General features: G+C 40.4%; 1 protein-coding gene across 3 annotated transcripts in view; it reads right to left on the bottom strand.

Moving 5' to 3' along the window:
• Window positions 1–1,266: 1,266 nt before the first annotated feature.
• The window catches only part of jmjd1cb (jumonji domain containing 1Cb), a 163,763-nt gene continuing 148,083 nt past the window's right edge, over window positions 1,267–16,946 (bottom strand). For 2 of the 3 annotated variants that reach the window (XM_086194569.1, XM_086194570.1), the window contains 16 exons: window positions 16,515–16,716; window positions 14,543–14,757; window positions 14,313–14,465; window positions 13,203–13,292; window positions 12,854–12,978; window positions 9,801–10,032; window positions 9,459–9,679; window positions 8,967–9,311; window positions 8,711–8,879; window positions 8,516–8,606; window positions 8,236–8,366; window positions 7,727–7,849; window positions 6,687–6,826; window positions 6,383–6,559; window positions 5,360–5,491; window positions 1,267–2,815 (listed from right to left, as the gene is read on the bottom strand). In XM_086194569.1, the coding sequence (XP_086050695.1) occupies window positions 2,729–2,815; window positions 5,360–5,491; window positions 6,383–6,559; window positions 6,687–6,826; window positions 7,727–7,849; window positions 8,236–8,366; window positions 8,516–8,606; window positions 8,711–8,879; window positions 8,967–9,311; window positions 9,459–9,679; window positions 9,801–10,032; window positions 12,854–12,978; window positions 13,203–13,292; window positions 14,313–14,465; window positions 14,543–14,757; window positions 16,515–16,716 (2,633 nt within the window). In that variant the 3' untranslated portion in view covers window positions 1,267–2,728. The remainder of the gene's footprint in view (window positions 2,816–5,359; window positions 5,492–6,382; window positions 6,560–6,686; window positions 6,827–7,726; window positions 7,850–8,235; window positions 8,367–8,515; window positions 8,607–8,710; window positions 8,880–8,966; window positions 9,312–9,458; window positions 9,680–9,800; window positions 10,033–12,853; window positions 12,979–13,202; window positions 13,293–14,312; window positions 14,466–14,542; window positions 14,758–16,514; window positions 16,717–16,946) is intronic. The other variant, XM_086194571.1, reaches the window with a different exon arrangement.

Genomic DNA, 16,946 nt, shown 5'->3' with positions numbered 1-16,946 from the left:
TATTATTGTGATTAAATGGCTACTTTTGATAATAATTTTACTGTGAATGGGCCAACACTCTATCCATCACAGCAACTACATTAGTTGTTCAAAAAATACAAACTGTCATTCCTGTGGCCTAGGCAACATCTACACATCTATATTGTTAGCACTGGGCTGGGTGGTCTAGGCACTGCATCCCATCAATGAGCAACAATTATTATATCAATGCAATAATTTTCAAACTATTTCTACTACTCAGGCAGCTGCAGACCCTCGGCTGATGTGATTTTGCTAAACAGTGTACCTTATATTTAGAGATTTTTTGTTGAAGCTGCGTTCAGCTGCTTTCATCAAGCATTTAAAAACATGTCAGATCTGTCGTCACCGATCTGACCCTCAAAATATCAAGTCTAATTTTGTGTTGAAATGTGTCAGGAGCATTAAAAACTTAGAGGACTAGTTTCTCTACATCAAGCTTGAGAAAAGTCATTCATCTCCTGCTAACTGTTAGTTTGTTTCAAAGCCACTAAACACACTGCCTGAAAATAATCAAAACCAACACTGCACAGTTTCACATGGAACCCTCATCTTTCAGTTGAGGATTTCTGGATTATTCTGTAGCGCCCTCTGCTGGCCACATCTTAGAACTTCATGTAAGAGCAGTTTCAACTGAATTTTAGAGTGGCACGTGATGATGACAGGTCGTTCTAGAGCTGATGCTCAATGTTGCAGATTGCAGAAAGTGGTTTAATTCATTTTCAATGTCAGAGAACTGGGCAAAGACAGAATAAGACTGCCACCGAGTGGCAATGTTCCCACAGTACATTTAGATTTGAGTTTGCAGATCCTCTCCATTTCCATGCATTCATCCATTCTGCTTATCCGTTAAGGGTCGGGGAGGGGGGGGGTATTGGGAAAGAAGCGGGGTACACCCTGGCCAGTCCATCAGGAGTAATTAAGGGTTCAGTATGTTGCTCAAGGGTACTTTGACATGATCACCGGGGGAAGCGAGGATCAAACCAGCGACCCCTCGGTTACAAAACAGCCACTCTACCTCCTCTCCATTTCACTGGTAGACATTCACACGATCTTGTTGAGAGGTGTCGGCTGGTTTGATGGGCTTCGCCACAATGGCCCATTTCATGACTGTGATGATTCTTCTCATCACTCGTTTGTTTAGAAAAAAGGACTTTGTGACAGTGATGGATTTACATAAATTCAGAATGCTCTATGGATGTTTGTCAACCTCAAGTTTCTCTTTTTCCATGTAAGATACTAAATGAAATGTCTCCCTTTCTACTCTGGGACCCACTTGGATTCAAGTCAGACCAAAAACAGTGCAACGTCAAGCGTTTGATAAATCCATTTTAATGGAAAATGTAAAACCCTTTGAACTTCAATGTACAAAGCATGTAACACTTGCATTTTAAATTTGAAATTGAAGCAAGCCATGTTTTATAAAAATACCTCAGTGAATGTATACATATATTTATATATATATATATATATAATATGTATATATTTACACATGATAGTTAGGTTTTTCATTATTTCATCTTTAACTTCAAAAGCTCACCATAGTAAATCTTAACAAAAACAAGACAATTAATTCTCCTCTTAAATAAATTACAACTTTTTGTAAATGTCTCAATTTTACAGTGAATACTTTTTCCATAAAATGCTGAAGTGTATAAGCCATTTTCTTTACATAATACATCTTTACATAGTCTTTACAATAGTTTGGCAGTTCTTCAAAAAATGTATTTATGGCATGAGGACTGTAGAGCTGAACATTTCCCAAAGTTACAGGCATTAGCATGTGTGTCTGTGTGTTTGTGTGTGTGTGTGTGTCCTCCATCACAGTAGAGCCGTATTACAACTGAAAATCACATAGCTAAAAAAAAGAAAAAGAACAAAAACTGTACAAGTCACATTTACATGAATGCTTTTTTGTCTCAAGTACATCACATTATCATAGAACTATAAAAATAAATACAACTTCACAGAAAAAGTAAAATGCATGAAAAGGAAGAACAAAACAGCAAGAGACAGAACCACTGTAGAAAAGAAGGACAAGAACAGACAAATTACAGAAGGAACAAATGAGGGTGCAGCAGTGCTCACCATCTGCTGACTGAAACATCTGAGATTTAGGTTTCCCCCTCAACATTTTTTCTGGATTTTTTTTAACATCAGAGAAGACAAGTTTTGATTCTGATGCTGCTGGTGATGCTGTTCTCAGAGTCTCGCACCTGTGTGGGCTGATGCTACAGACAGGGATCAAACCTGTGGGATTGTTAAATCCACAGCAGATGATAGTCCAAGAGCAGCAGGAGCTCCAGCATCCAACCTGTGCACTTCAACTTGTCAGTCACACTAAATAGATCAGTTAGTGGCTTTCATAAAACATCCAACCAACACACTTCTCTCACTTTCCCAGAATTCCTCTGTCTTCCCTGTGCATGGATGGAAACAGAGGAGATTTCCTCTCCGACAGCGCCCTCCTCGCCTTGGGTTTAATCTCCTCTTGGCACTGAAGGTTTGGGGTAATGATGAAGGTGGCTGCGCCTTTCGCTGGCCGCTTCAATGCAATCAGTCCACATCATGAGGTTACCCAGGTCACGACCAGCTTCACCGCGACTGTCTCCCACAGTGACAGTCCTCGAAAGGACGGGGGTGTGGCAAGGGCTATGTGCTGATGAGAATTGAGTCGCTCTCTGGAAATAAGGATGAGGTGCAGGGGCAATCACAAGTTGTCTTCCTCCTCTTCCTCACCACCCCTCTTCAGGGAGCTCACAGCCTCCTTCACACAGTGGTAGAGAATGTTCTTCACCTTAGGAGGAGATTGATTTCTTATATTATTGTAATTGACAAACACTTACAAGCAAACTGCATGAATGAAATGTTTTGTTGTGAAATTAAGTTGAGGAGCATTTCGATGGTTACAGCAATTGATCAGCTCGTCATATGATTCACACATGACCTCATTTATGCCAACCTTGGTTAACCTTTTCTTTTTAATATGAGTTTGAACAAAGATGTCACCTTCCAAGGCAGCTGGATTCACAAGATCATGAGATTACATTCAATTGCATTTTACTAGAATTAAAGCTTGTGTCACCACCTCTCAAAGGGGACGTGGCCAATCAGTGCCTTTGAGGAGACAGGGGAGTGTTTTAGGAGTGACAAAAGCACACTGTACATTTCAAACAAAAATGAAGCCTACTGAGGAGGTTAGCCAAGATAATGCCACAGCAACTATATTACAGCTCCAGAGAATTCTTTGAAAGAAGAGCACAGAACACCACTGAATGCACGACTCCCTTAAAAAGATGTTCTTCTTCTACCAGCAGGCTTCTGTTTCCACATCACTTTGTTAGTCTGACTGGCTGAATTGAGCCTGTGACAGAAGGCGATACACAGATAATTTCTTTACTTCTTGTGTCTACCCTTTCCAAACAGTTTCTACGGAAACCTAGTATCTGAGAATTGTGCATTTCTCAAATAAATGCCCTATCTTGACAAACAACTGACTAAATATGTAGCAAATCCATCAAGGCATTTAAGAGATAGTTAAGACTGCAAAAATCCAACATGACTACCACATGAAGTTAACGACATGAACCATAAAGATCAATATCAGACATGAGTAGGTAGCTGCAGCTGGGTCACAGGGCCAAAAACATACAAGCTCCACACATAAATACTAGAATTATCCTGTAACATTGGCACAAATTAATACTCCTCATCTTCACACTTCTCTCTGTTCTCTCCATGCACCTTGGTAGTGGACATGCAGGAGAGGGTGGTAGATTATCAGTTGAAAAAAATGATGTGCAGCTGTGTAATTGATCAAATTAATAACCTGTGAGAAAGGACTTGCTTTTAGAGGTCGTCAGAATTTTGCATTGCTGTCACGTTTGTTCGTGTTTTAATTTCATTTGGTAATTTCACACGAGTCAAATTTCAATGAAAAGAAATAAAATACAAACAATGATATTGGAGACAGCTCATGGTTGTCAAAGAACATTCAGTTCATCAGCCTATCCCTTAGTCAGCATATCAAGTGCACACTTCCTTGTGACATCTGAGGCTTCCTGCGGTGTAATAAAACTGCACATTTGAGGCTGTCCTTTCACCGTGACCAGCCCAAGATTCAGCTGAGCAATCATCCTGCTGCTATACCACACACAAGTGAAGTGCTCTCTAATACAGATTTGAACATATTTGTGGGACACATACCTTTGATTTTTCTTGCTAATATCGCAAATCGTATCCCAAATGCAATATGGGCCAAAAATAATCACAAGTAGATGATGTTTCAAAATCTATGAAAAAATAATAAAAAAAACAAATATTTTTGTTGATTTTGGAAAATGATCTACTTACTTTCTTCTTCTTTTTTTTTCCCATACTGCATTTGCAATAAGATTTGGGACAGCAGGAATGATGACTCTTTACTTCATTCTCATTTCATTAATGGTGTGATTTTAGTGAGGAGGTGTATCAAACAGAGGGGATTTCTTTGCGTGTGATGTGTAGTCAGGACATCTCTGCATTGCCACAATATTTAATTTGAATTGGTATTCTTACACAAAAATACTGTCTTTCCAAAATTCAAATACTGCAGTAAGTCATTTCAATTCAATTTTGAGTAACTGTGCAGACCTAACAAATACAGATGACTGTAATAAAGGTACCTTTATTATTATTATTATTATTATTATTATCTCTTCTGTTGTTCCCAAATGGTGGAACCAACTACCAAACTCTGTGCGTTCTGCTGAGTCCCTTTCTACTTTTAAGAGACAATTGAAGACTCAATTGTTCAGAGAGCACCGAGGCACTGAACCTGACTCTTCTCCTCTTTGGGGTACAATAAGTCAGAGGGTCCAAGACCCAGCACTTAGTGATTATGTAGCACTAACTGGGTTGTGTGATGTTGTATGTCTGTTATATAAAAAAAAAAAAAAAAGGGAGGGGGGCGACACTTCTTCTGCCACTAGATGGCAGTACCTGTGACCGAATCACAACTGAAGCACTTTTGTGCTTCCTATAGACTTTTCCTTAATTAGGTCTAAATTCTTGCTTGTGTTGTACGTCGCTTTGGACAAAAGCGTCTGCTAAATGAAATTGTAGAATTGTAGAATTATTATCATTATTATTATTATTCTTCCACTTGTTGATTACAGGGGACAGAGTCCCCTACTGGTTATTTCACATTTATGAATATGCATACATGTAATTTTACAAAGCTTCTGAAAGGTCTTTGATAGAAAAGATGAACATCATCAATGCTGATGGATGATGACTGATAAACATCAAGTCCATCCTACAAAGAATATGAGGACAAAGCTTCATCCTTCAGCTAGATCACCTGTAATTTATCTTCGTAGTTGACCTCCTCCTTGCTAGGTCTGAGCTCCTGGGTCAGGTGGAAGGAGTTGGCCACATGCTCCGGAGACACAAAGTCATTGATGACTTGAACACAGCTGTGGAGGTTCTGGACCTGACAGACAATGTGCACAGAGGACATGAGGATACTTCACTGATAATTACCAGGGTCAGGTCATGTGGATGAAGAGACTGATGATTAAAAAAAGAAAAAAAGAAAGGAAAAACCAACTACAACAATTAGGACTGATCTAAAGAATCTATAGTGTTATGAGAAAGTTTAATCCGAAGCAATGTGCATATAGATAAAATAACACATTAAGATTGTTTGTTGAGCACCAATGTCACAAGGGTTAAGTTGTTAGATGCATCTTAGCTGTGTAATTGATCAAAATAATAACCTATAAGAAAGGACTTGCTATTTAGAGACAGTCATAGTTTTGCGTTGCTGTCATGTAACTCTTCACAACCTAAGGGAGCAGCTGGTCCCTAAAGAATTTTAACTACTACTTAGCTACAATTTGGCACAATTTCAGGCCAAATTGCAATGATTGCTATTTCATTTTTACATAGTGTTGAAAAAATAAACTGGAATATCGATCGCATTTTTATTCTTGTAAGTAAAGTCATAGGCGAAATGCACTGCAGCTACCGTGTGGTATAAAACTGTAAACTGTAGAATTAATGGCTTTCTCCAAGCCCTACAGCACGATTTGTAGTCAGCTATCATCCCGTACAGCACGCACCACAGCAAATGTGGTGTCAGAGCGTCAAAAACTGATATGGCCAAACCTTAATTATGTCCTTGTATGTAAATCGGATTGATAAGATACAGGAAACACCTCAAAACTGTAATAACGGGGGGGGGGGGGGGGAAACACTGAAAACCACAACCACAATAATAGTGAGCAAATGAGTAAGTGTGTGTATGTGTGTGTGTGTGTGTGTGTGTGTGTGTGTGTGTGTGTGTGTGTGTGTGTGTGTGTGTGTGTGTGCATGTATATACCTGGTGCATAGCCCCTGCAGGAATAAGTACAGAGTCTCCAAGGAATTGTACAACGGTCCAGCCCTGAACACCATGCTCATCCAGTAACCGCTGCCGCTGCTTCCTGCTCAGGTACCAGCCCTGCTCTCTGATTGGGTCTTGCTCCAATGACATGTCCAATCCCTGCTCCTTACAGAGCTGAGGTGGTGGTTAGAAAGGAAAAGGTGACCCAGAGGAGCAGTGGTTATTTGAGGGTCAAAATGATGTGGTGAAATTCTTTGTCATTTGAAGATGTTACTGTCATCATATCTCTCTAAGAGCTGACCTTGTGCAGGAACTCTCGGACTTTGTCCATGTCTCTGTTGAGGTAGATGTGCCACAGAGCCCCTGGTGTCTCACTAGAATCCTTAAGCCTCCTCCTTACCCCCTCATCAAGATCCTCCTCTTCCAGGCGCTTTAAGACTCCTACACACACAAACACACACATGAAAGTAAGAGGTAAGTATTGTTTATTTTCATGATTATATTAAAACTACAGTACTGCTCTGCTATCAGCTACTTTGTTGTTTTTTTCTACTTTGTCATTTGGGAAATCTATAGGTGTTGCACAAATAAAATGTTTATCCATCGGCATTAGCAAAGGACTAACCAAAGTAGCCAGCTCTCCTGGTAGAGCATATACAATGCAACATCCTGGCAGAGTGGGAATGTTGCCATGTACACTAACACCATCTAATGTGAAATGCAAAGCAGTTTATCTGGCTGCAATGAGCTTAGTGAACTTAATGTGAACCAATTTGCTGAGGGCGTGACTGTATGATTTGAAGGTATGGTCACTTCTATGAAAATATGAGGCACTCACTGTATCTTTCATTTGATTCTTTTTGACAACACTTTTTCTCCATTTTCATAGGCTGCCCCCTCACCAAGGTAGGGAGATTTGATTATCTGCCTGAATCTAACATCATTTTAAATGTCACCACTGATCTGTTCTGTAGTCATACCAACATACTAGTTTTAACTGGCCATGTAAGAGTAGTACAGAGCAAGAAGAATGTTGGGTGATATTTGACCTCTTACTGATAACCCTACCAATGATTGGGTCCCCAGAGTCTTCAATGAATCAACAGTTTTTCAGCTAATTTCTGTTTTAACTTATCTTTCATGTCACAATACTAGACAAGTCAGACAACTTCATGGTGTTAACAAAGGTCTTGAACCAAAATTCTACCCTATTTTATTCAACTATTTATTTAAAATGAAATATAAACCATCGTACCCTACATATGTTTGTTGTTTTGATTAAACAGAAGCGTTCGATAATTTTAAGATACAGTTTTTGTTGTTGTTGTTGTTGTTTTTTACCAGTTTTGGAAAGGACTCCATTGCCTTTGGCTACTCCAACATAGACCAGGACAGAGACAACATCTGAGACTTCCAAGTGGAGATTGGCAGTCCCAAAGTCCTGGTCCTGAGATGCAGCTACACCTAGAGGAAGACATTCAACTAAGTCATCAAGACGAGGACAAATGGAATATATTGATGAAAGCATAGGTCTGAGCATCAGGGAGCAATCAAACCAAGCACCAAATACACATGATGCATTAAATGAAACCATCAAGCAGAGTATGTCAATTATAAAATTAAGTCATAATGATAGATACCTACTTTAATTCATTAAACACTGAGACCAAGACATGAAGCAAATATTTTCACAGCTTGTGTAGTTCTGTACATGGCCAGTACTTCTCATGTGTAAAATTAGAGCCCTTAACAATGCAGGCTCCTGTTTCCAGCTCGTGACTGTTGCTTTGCTGGCTGAAAAGGAGAGTTGCTGGGTGATTTCAATTTCTACTCATTACTGTCTCTCCTACCGTAGGCACAGCAGAGTCTTGGCCCCAAATCTGGCCTGACGAAAAATGATGGCAGATGAGAGGCCAAATTGAGGTTGCCCTCTGGATCAGAGTACTCTGGCAGGGGCAGGTTCTTCATTAAATCGTCGTATCTGAAGGAAAAAAAAAACCTTTGAGATGAGCATAGTTTTTTATGCTTAACTTGTGCAATGCTGTTATTTCAATAATTATTTAGCACAGTTTGCGATTACAACTGTGATCAACAGGTAGCAGAGTGAAAACGGAAATGTGGGGTGTAAACCTTGAGGGCATGAGGGCCATGAACTCCTCTCCAGAAGGCCAGTCCTTCAGTCTGTAGACCATAGGTTCCCCATCCTTGGACTTTAGTCGTTCTGAACAAGTTAGAGGGCTTGAGTTAGACTAAATCAGTAACTGTTTATTAATACTTTATTAGGCAATCAAGAAAAGACACTGAGACAAGCGTAGAGTAACTGACTGGTGATGTCTTCAAATCCATCCCAGAATTCCTTTATCCCAGAGTTGGAGACCACCTGGTCTTTACAATTGAGAAGATCTCCCTGATGGTCTGCAAACTCTTGGTTGAAGGAGTCGGCTTTCCAAAGACTGCCATTCAATCGTTTATGGATCCCTGACACTAAAACAGGCTACAGACACAAAACAATCAGATGGTGTTCACTGTGATACCACTACAACTCTGTTATGATTCTGAATACATGTTACTGAAGATGTACCTGTCCCTGTTTCCAGCACTCTCTAAACAGCTTCCAGTTGTTCTGGTTGCGGTGATCTTTGAGCCACAACAATCGTCTGTTATTTAGCCAGCAGTGAGGTATATCTGGATACTGATTGGCTGATTCCTCTGGAACTACTGTGGTAATCGGTGCTGATTTTTTCCTGTCTGATTTGGCATCTTCTGTGACAACCAGGGTTGAGTTGTTGTTGCCCTGGGTAACAGGCTCTTGCTTAATTGAAAGTTTGGTGGTGATATTCTGCCGGCTGGCAGGGATTTTATTCTCAACAACTGAAGCAATGATGTCATCAAGGATATTAGGCATTGTTCGCCCACCTTTTCCCGTCTTTATAAAAGTGAGGAGAGAGAGAAAAATAATAGGTCAAACAAAATACATATACAAAATGGACTTCTGTCAAGGTATGTACAAGCAGTACTGATGAGTCTTCTCCCATATTAGTGTAATACTTGATTCAATTCAATCTCTGTGCACCTGTGAAGCAGTGGAGTACACTGGTGCAAAGGCAATTCCTGCATCAGTCGAACCCAGCTTCAGCTTCCCTGCAGTTGTGGTGAGCAGATCGCGGAGTGTAGAGCCCTGCTCTGTACTGTTAGCTACCAGTGAAGTGGTTTTACACTGCTGAAGGACCTCCAAACTGTCCCCCTCCTTGTCTTCCTTCACTGATTTACTCAGCATCACAGAGTCTTTGTTTTCTGTCACAGAAAGAGGAGATTACTAAATATCGTATACTTGGGGGTAAAATATAGTTAAGTAATAGACTGGAAAACAGGGTCAGCAAGAGGAAAATGTGATGATTTTTAATTTTCTCATTACCTTTCTTTTCCTCCCTGGATTTCTGTTCTGCCAGATCAGCCAGGAAGTGCAAAGGTGACTGGGACTCTGGTGGGGTGACAGGGGCACTTCCTGCATCACTGCTGGGACTGCTTCCTCCTCCTCCGTTCGTTTCTGCTTTGGTCCCTCCTTGATCAGAGCTTTGCTGCTGAGAGCCTGGCTCAGGTTTCACCAGAGAGAGTTTGTTACTGTGGTTCAGAACATTCTGTAGTACCTGGTAGAGAGGGGGGAGGATCAGAGATGAAATAACATTAACAGAATAGACTTACTAGACAGAGACTTTTGAAACAGGAGGAAATCTTTAAATAGTGAGCCAATTCAAACACATAAACAGCAATACTCTATGCTGGTTTTTTTATGTTTACATTGTACAATTTCACATGAACAGCAAATATACCGTAAATTCCGGACGATAGAGCACACCGTTATGTAAGCCGCAGACGCTTATTTTAGGGAAAAAAATCAACTTTGTACACGTATAAGCCGCACCGGTAAATAAGCCGCGGTGCATGGTGGAAACACCTCGGCGCCCGTTCTCTGCATGTTGACCCAGTCTTCCAGAGCGTTTTCAAGTCCGGGCCATCTGCTATTATGACCTCTGAAAGCTTTTGTCGTCTTTTTGCATTGGGTCAGTTCGTCATGTTGCCGCCTCCAGCGTCTCACCATCGATTCGTTTATGCCAAACTTACGTGCTGCAGCTCTATTTCCATCTTTAACTGCCAGATTGATTGCCTTTAACTTGAAAGCTGCATCATAAGCATTCCTTCTTCTGCTCTCCATCTTGAGGGTGAGTACAAATGACTGAAAATATCATGTGATGCTCTTTTTACACTGCACCGCAGCATGGACTGGACACTCCAAGTACAGTACTTAGAGAAATTACCATAACATTTGGCCTGGAATTTCCCTAAGTACGGTACTTGGAGCTGCCATCAGGAACAATAGGGAATTACTGCCCGCTACCGCTGCCCGCCACACCCCAGGGTGAAGGTAAAATCCTCGTATAAGACGCACCGGAGTATAAGCCGCGGGGCATGAAGTATCGAAAAAAAGTCGCGGCTTATAGTCCAGAATTTATGGTATGTAACTTCAGTGGATAACATAAACAGTACTGCTTGTTGTAAAAAAAACATTTAAGTAACCTTTGTAAATGTACACCCAAATCCTAATTTGTAAAGCACAACTTTTAAAGAATGAACACACACACACACAAACAGATATTATCATTATTTTACCCAACAAATATGCATTATTCCAAAAATATCAAAAACCAAATGTGCAAAAATATGTGATCCCTTTCGGTTAGTAGCTTATGGCTCCTCGTTTTGAAGCCATTACTTCAACCAAAAAGTCTTTTGCAACCACTAACCAGTCTCTCGAATCTGCTCATGGAGATATTTTCCCACTTCTCCTTTCAGACCTCAGCCAGCTGGGAGAGGTTGCAGGGACATCTGGCATGTACCAACTTCTTCTGGTCTTGCCACAACATTTCAATTGGATTAAGGTCTGGACTTTGACTGGGCCAATCCAGGGAATGTATTCTCTTTCTCTGAAGCCATTTCTTTGTATTTTTGCTGGAATGCTTTGGGTCATTGTCTTTTTGCATAATCCATTTTCCTCCCACCCTCAAATCCCTGACGGAAGGCATAAGATTCTGGTCCAGAATTTGTGTATAGGCTTGATAATTCATGGTTCCCTGGATAATATGGAATCTTCCAGGTCCAGAAGCTGAAAAGCAGCTAAAGACCTTCACATTTCCAAACACCATGCTTTACTGTTGGGAGGAGGTTCTTTTCTTGATATACAGTGTTGGCTTTTCTCCAAACACGGTGGTTTTGATTCTGACCAAATAATTCTATTTTGGACTCATCTGTCCAGAGAATGGATTTTCAGGAGGTCTCTGGTTAGTCCAAATGCTCTCTGGTAAAGTCAAACTGTGCAGCTTTGTTCTTATCTGAGAGCAGAGGCTTCCTTCTAGCAACCCTCCTTTGAATGTCATGGCTATTCAATTTCTGTCTGATTATAGACGAATGCATATTTATCCCAGAGAGGTTTTTAAGTATCTAGAGTTGATGTGTTGGTTGGCCTTTACTGGATTTATTATTTTTCTGGTGCTTCTTGGTGATGTTTTGATGGGCGTCCACTTCAAGGCAGGCTTGCTGTCATGTTAAAGGCCTTCCATTTGTCAATGATATGTCTTCCAGTGGATGGATGGAGCTGGAATCTTTCAGAGATGGTCTTAAAGCCCTCCCCAGGCTGTCACTACCCTCTGCCTGCGATCCATTAGTTGATTAGGATTAGACTAGCATGAATGTTCTTGGATATCTCCTTTCCTCTCAGCATTGTTGATCTGTATGGAACTAAAGTTTTGTTTTGTTTTTTTTCCTCTCTTTTTTAAATAGTGCGGACCAAACCCTTCCCAAAGGAAGTCTCATTACATTGGTCTGCTTAAATGATTAATTAAGCACCCAAAGGTGTTTCACCTGAATCTGCTACATGCTTGACTTTAGCAATGCAGCTGGGGATTCACTTACTTTTGCACATACACTAATTCTATTTTTCCATGTAGTTTTTGGCCTACTTAAACAAGTCCCACTAAAATAGTACATGCAATTGATAAACATAATCTGACATTTCATTCATAAAAACTGGTGATAAAATATGGAATTAATGGTAAAACAACAGAAACATCTTAACTGCTCAAGGGGCTCACCTACTTTAAGCACCACTGTTTGTACTTTAAAACTATAGGTGGCTGGCAGAATGGAGGGATCTTAAATAAATATAGCAGAGAGGGCCATTCATCAACAGTTTGTGTGTGCACGCGCATGTGTGTGAAAACCCTTCACCATCTTTACTGATGAGAATGTATATGAACAACACAAATTCTCTGTGGAGGGAATGATTTACATTTGCCAGTTGGTGGACCCACACGTAGTCAGTGAAACAAATAACAGCCACAGTGTCACAGAATGTGTTTCTTCAACTGGCATATTTATGTTTTGCAGTTTTCCAGTGGATTTGGGAAGTAGTACCTGTGAGACTCCGTTTGTGGCTGGTAGTCTATTGATGAGGTTCTGTTTGTTGGTGCAGGCACAGTGAGATTTGATGTTGTATTTTTCTCTCAGCGAGTGCATGGACGTCACCAACTCAGTCAGCACTGTAACATCAGATTTGAAAAAAAGATTTACATGCAAAAAAATTTATGTTTTCTCTAAAACTGGAGGCTTTACTTAAATTACTCCAAAAATATCAGGTATAATTCACATCACAAAACAGAGTAACCAACATTATGTGTTTTCAAGTAGGTGAGATAAAGAGAGGAGTGTGAAATGCAGAGACTGAGTACATAAATTGATGAATAGGTAATATTGTGTACTGTACCTGTGCCAGGTATGATCTGGGTTGGCATGAGGTGTTTGTGATCATGGGGTTGGCCCTTCACACACTTAAGCCAGCCATATAGTTCTTTATCTGATAAGCAAAAAGATATAGGGCAGTTGCATTAAAAATACATTCAAGTGTAAGCATACACATACAGCTTCCACATAAAAAACAGAGACAATCCACACACAATGTGTTAGCCTGTAGATGAGGTCTACGATGCCAATATTGTTGAGCTAATTAGTGTCAGTGATTCCTGTCTTGGATGTACAGTAGTTAAAGTTGTACAGTGATTTTTTTTATGTGTCGGCAATGACTGCAGAGTGTATAGGTGGGAATCCCCAATTTGAGTTTGAGGCAGATACGTTACACATGAGAGGAACATGCTATTTGAAGAAACACTTTACAGCAAATAGTAATTCTACTTCTACTCCTACTTGGTTTGGTAAATTTGAAGAATATGTAACGTCATGACCATTTCCCAGTTTTTGTTTCAGACATTTAGGGTGCTTTCAAATCTTGAAATCTGGTCAGTTTTCTCCCTTGCTATGGTTAGTTTGGGCAGGTTTGAACCCAGCAATCATACTCAAGTGCACGTCAAGGGTGGAGCAAACAAGCAGACTTAGACTTTGCTCAATAGAGAGACTCAATACTCTTCTAAAGTGTGTTCTAACTTCAGGCTCGGATCTGGCCCAACTACCAGTGTAACAGAGTAACCAATTGGACTTTGCATTATTTTTAATGTGACAGAATCCAGTAAACACAGTGACTTATCTGTCGTACTCTCTTTTCATTTACTGTTATTGGCAGTTGGCAAACCTGCTCACAAGTGTTTTACCACAATCTAATGTAATTTTGATTCACTTAGATTTTTCTCAATGTGAAAAAAAACGATATCAAGGGGAAACACGACATGTTGAAAGAATCTATTAGTTGATTAGGATTAGACCAATATGCACGACAGGTGTGAAAATACAACCTTAGATACAGTGTCTGACATTTCATCGATAATTTAAACCAAACTCAACTGGTACCATACAAGAATCCCTGAATAGTCTGCTCTTCTCTCCCTCTATTACATTTCAGTGTCCAAAAACAGATATAACTAACCTTTGGAGCTCCTTCTTTCCTTAGCCTTGTAACAGTCAAGGCAGACAACAAAGCCACATTTCTGACAGACCCAGTGGATGTTAAAGAGTGTTGCCTCACAGGCATCACACATCTCTCTCACCCCCCTCACAGGGCGCTTCCACACCAGCTTGGCTGAAAACATACACACAAAATTCAATTTATAAAACACATGAGGGGTATAAATAGAATCCATTTTCAAGATAACTTACCATCCTTCTTAACCCACGAGGCAGCTGTATTCTCGGTCACAACCATCTGACAAAACTTGTCTCCTATAAAGCTGAGAATGTACTTGGCTGTGGTTTGGTCCAGGTGGCTGTCTTCCATTGTCCCAGGGACCCACAGGGCTAGGGCTTCATCATCAAACTGGTCTGGAGTGGAGAAGCCATCCATCCGGATTACTCCATTTTTACTGTAGGAAAGTCTAGAAGGGAAAGAACAGGTCACTTGAACAGTCTTATCTGGAAAGATATAAAAAGCAGAGAATTATGATGAACGCCCACATTGGTTTTTTAGACCCAAACAAAATGATGAAGCCATGCAGTTTACAATCTGTGCACCATATAACATGTTTGCAATCAAATTTGACAAGCCCTTTCAATGCAGCAAATAGGTGATGCTGAATATACCACATACTGAAATTAAAGCTATAATTCTGGATTTAACTGTGGAGTTGATCTGCTTGGACACTGGTGACATTAACTCTTATGACTGCTGCCAAAAGAGTCCATATTATGTGCATTTACAGCCCCACAGATGAAAACTCCAAATAATTTGGGTCTGATACCCCAGCAGGATATTAACCTAATATTCATGTCTTGCATGGTGTGGGAAACCGGAGCACCCAAAAAGAACCCAGGCAGGCACAGGGAGTTTGAGTCCTGGCTGTCCCAGGTCCTTCTGGGCTGTGAGGACATAGTGCTAACCACTGAACTGTAATGCCATGGCACACATTGTTAACGCTACTTGAGGTTCATTTAGGGAGGGGTTCAGAATATAGTTTCATAAACCCCTTCTCCTGCTACTCTTGAATACCATTTAACCAAGTTTTCATCAGAGATGGCTGATGTGAATATTCGTGAGTCGTCTCCTCCCCTGATGCTTAATACAATACCTGCAGTGCTTATGTCTATTGTGAATGAGGTTTAATTAAATTCAGTTTTATTTATATAGTTTTAATTCACAGCAAATGTTATCTCATGACACTTGCCTCTGTGTCACCAGTACACAAAGGCTGCTTGCTGCTCCAAAATCAAAACACCAATACAGATGTTTGAGCACAGAGGATGTGAAAGATTTCTTTTTGTTTAGCAACACCCGCCTGGGAGTAGCCTTGGAGGACAACAAGTCTACTGCTTACTGCTGCACTTTACTCTTTAAGCAAGAGGGAATACCACAACCCTTTTTTCACCATTTTCTCTTGTCATGTAAAATTAGTTTCAAAAATATTTTCAGCTCTATACAGCACAGGCAGCTCAGTTTTATGAAAAGACCAATTTTCCAGCAATGAAATACTTCTTTAAATAGCCCAGTCAGCTCAGGTGAAGTGTTTATGAAAATCCCAGTCAACTGGGTCAGACAGAGAGGAAGTCAAACAGGGAGAGAGGGAGAGATAGAGTGAGCAAGCCAGTGAATGAGCAAGAGCAAGAGAAAGAGAGAGAAAGAGAGAGAGAGAAGCAAGATTTAACAGTAGAGAGAGATGCAGAGGAGGGGGAGACAGAGAGAGATTGAAGCAGCCATAGTGAGGAGAAGATTATAGAGCAGAAAATCCTCTTTGGCAGCTTTACCTTGTTTGACCCCAGATTTCTGCTGTGTGTGTGTGTGTGTGTGTGTGTGTGTGTGTGTGTGTGTGTGTGTGTGTGTGTGTGTGTGTGTGTGGCCAGACAGGCACTGTGGACAGCATATCATTAATAATCTGTTTGTTATTGCTCAAGTAGGAATTGGTTTGGAGAGTTCACAGGTTTTTTTTTCTGTCCCGAAATAATAGTATATTTAAGTGTATGATACTGCATGGTAGGTATAGGGGAAAATACACACTCCACCCAGAAAGGAGGGTGAATCAGGTAGAGTCAATCAACTATGCTGGTTGCTCTACCAAAATCAACAATGTATCAGAGTGAAAACAAATGTCAAACAAAGTAAATCAAAGGAAACACAAGTCAAATGGGTGGTTAGCTTTACCTTCTGAAATAGTAGAATCGACAAAAGACTGGAGAATGAGCCGGCTCCTCGCCCTTCTTGCTCCGGACCACTCTGCACTCCCGACACTTCTGCAAGTTGGGTCCAATTTCAGAACAGGAATCATCCTGCAGGAAAGACTCTCCAGTCTGCTTTAGCTTCTTCACCTTTCTCCAGTCCTTCAGGACAGAACGTGGGATTCCATCTGGGAAGAGTGAATATGATCAAATCCCCTTCAGCAATTGTGCTTAATAATGACAGAATTAAAGAGCAGCTGTGCAAAAGATATGCAATTGCAATTTCATGCTTTATTTCTGAATTCTGGACCAATACAGTAAAATTCTATTATCATGATAACCTGCTGAAGAGAGTACTGTAAAGTGTTACAGGTATACATGTATTTTATCTTCTTTTACTATTCTCACAGAGCTTGTT

This window comes from Aulostomus chinensis, chromosome 23 (genome assembly GCF_037954235.1).
Source record: "Aulostomus chinensis isolate RoL2024-O1b breed Wild chromosome 23, RoL_Achi_v1.0, whole genome shotgun sequence".
NCBI lineage: Eukaryota > Metazoa > Chordata > Actinopteri > Syngnathiformes > Aulostomidae > Aulostomus > Aulostomus chinensis.
Note: the sequence above shows the minus strand (reverse complement) of the source record. Positions and strands in the feature narration are given on the sequence as shown.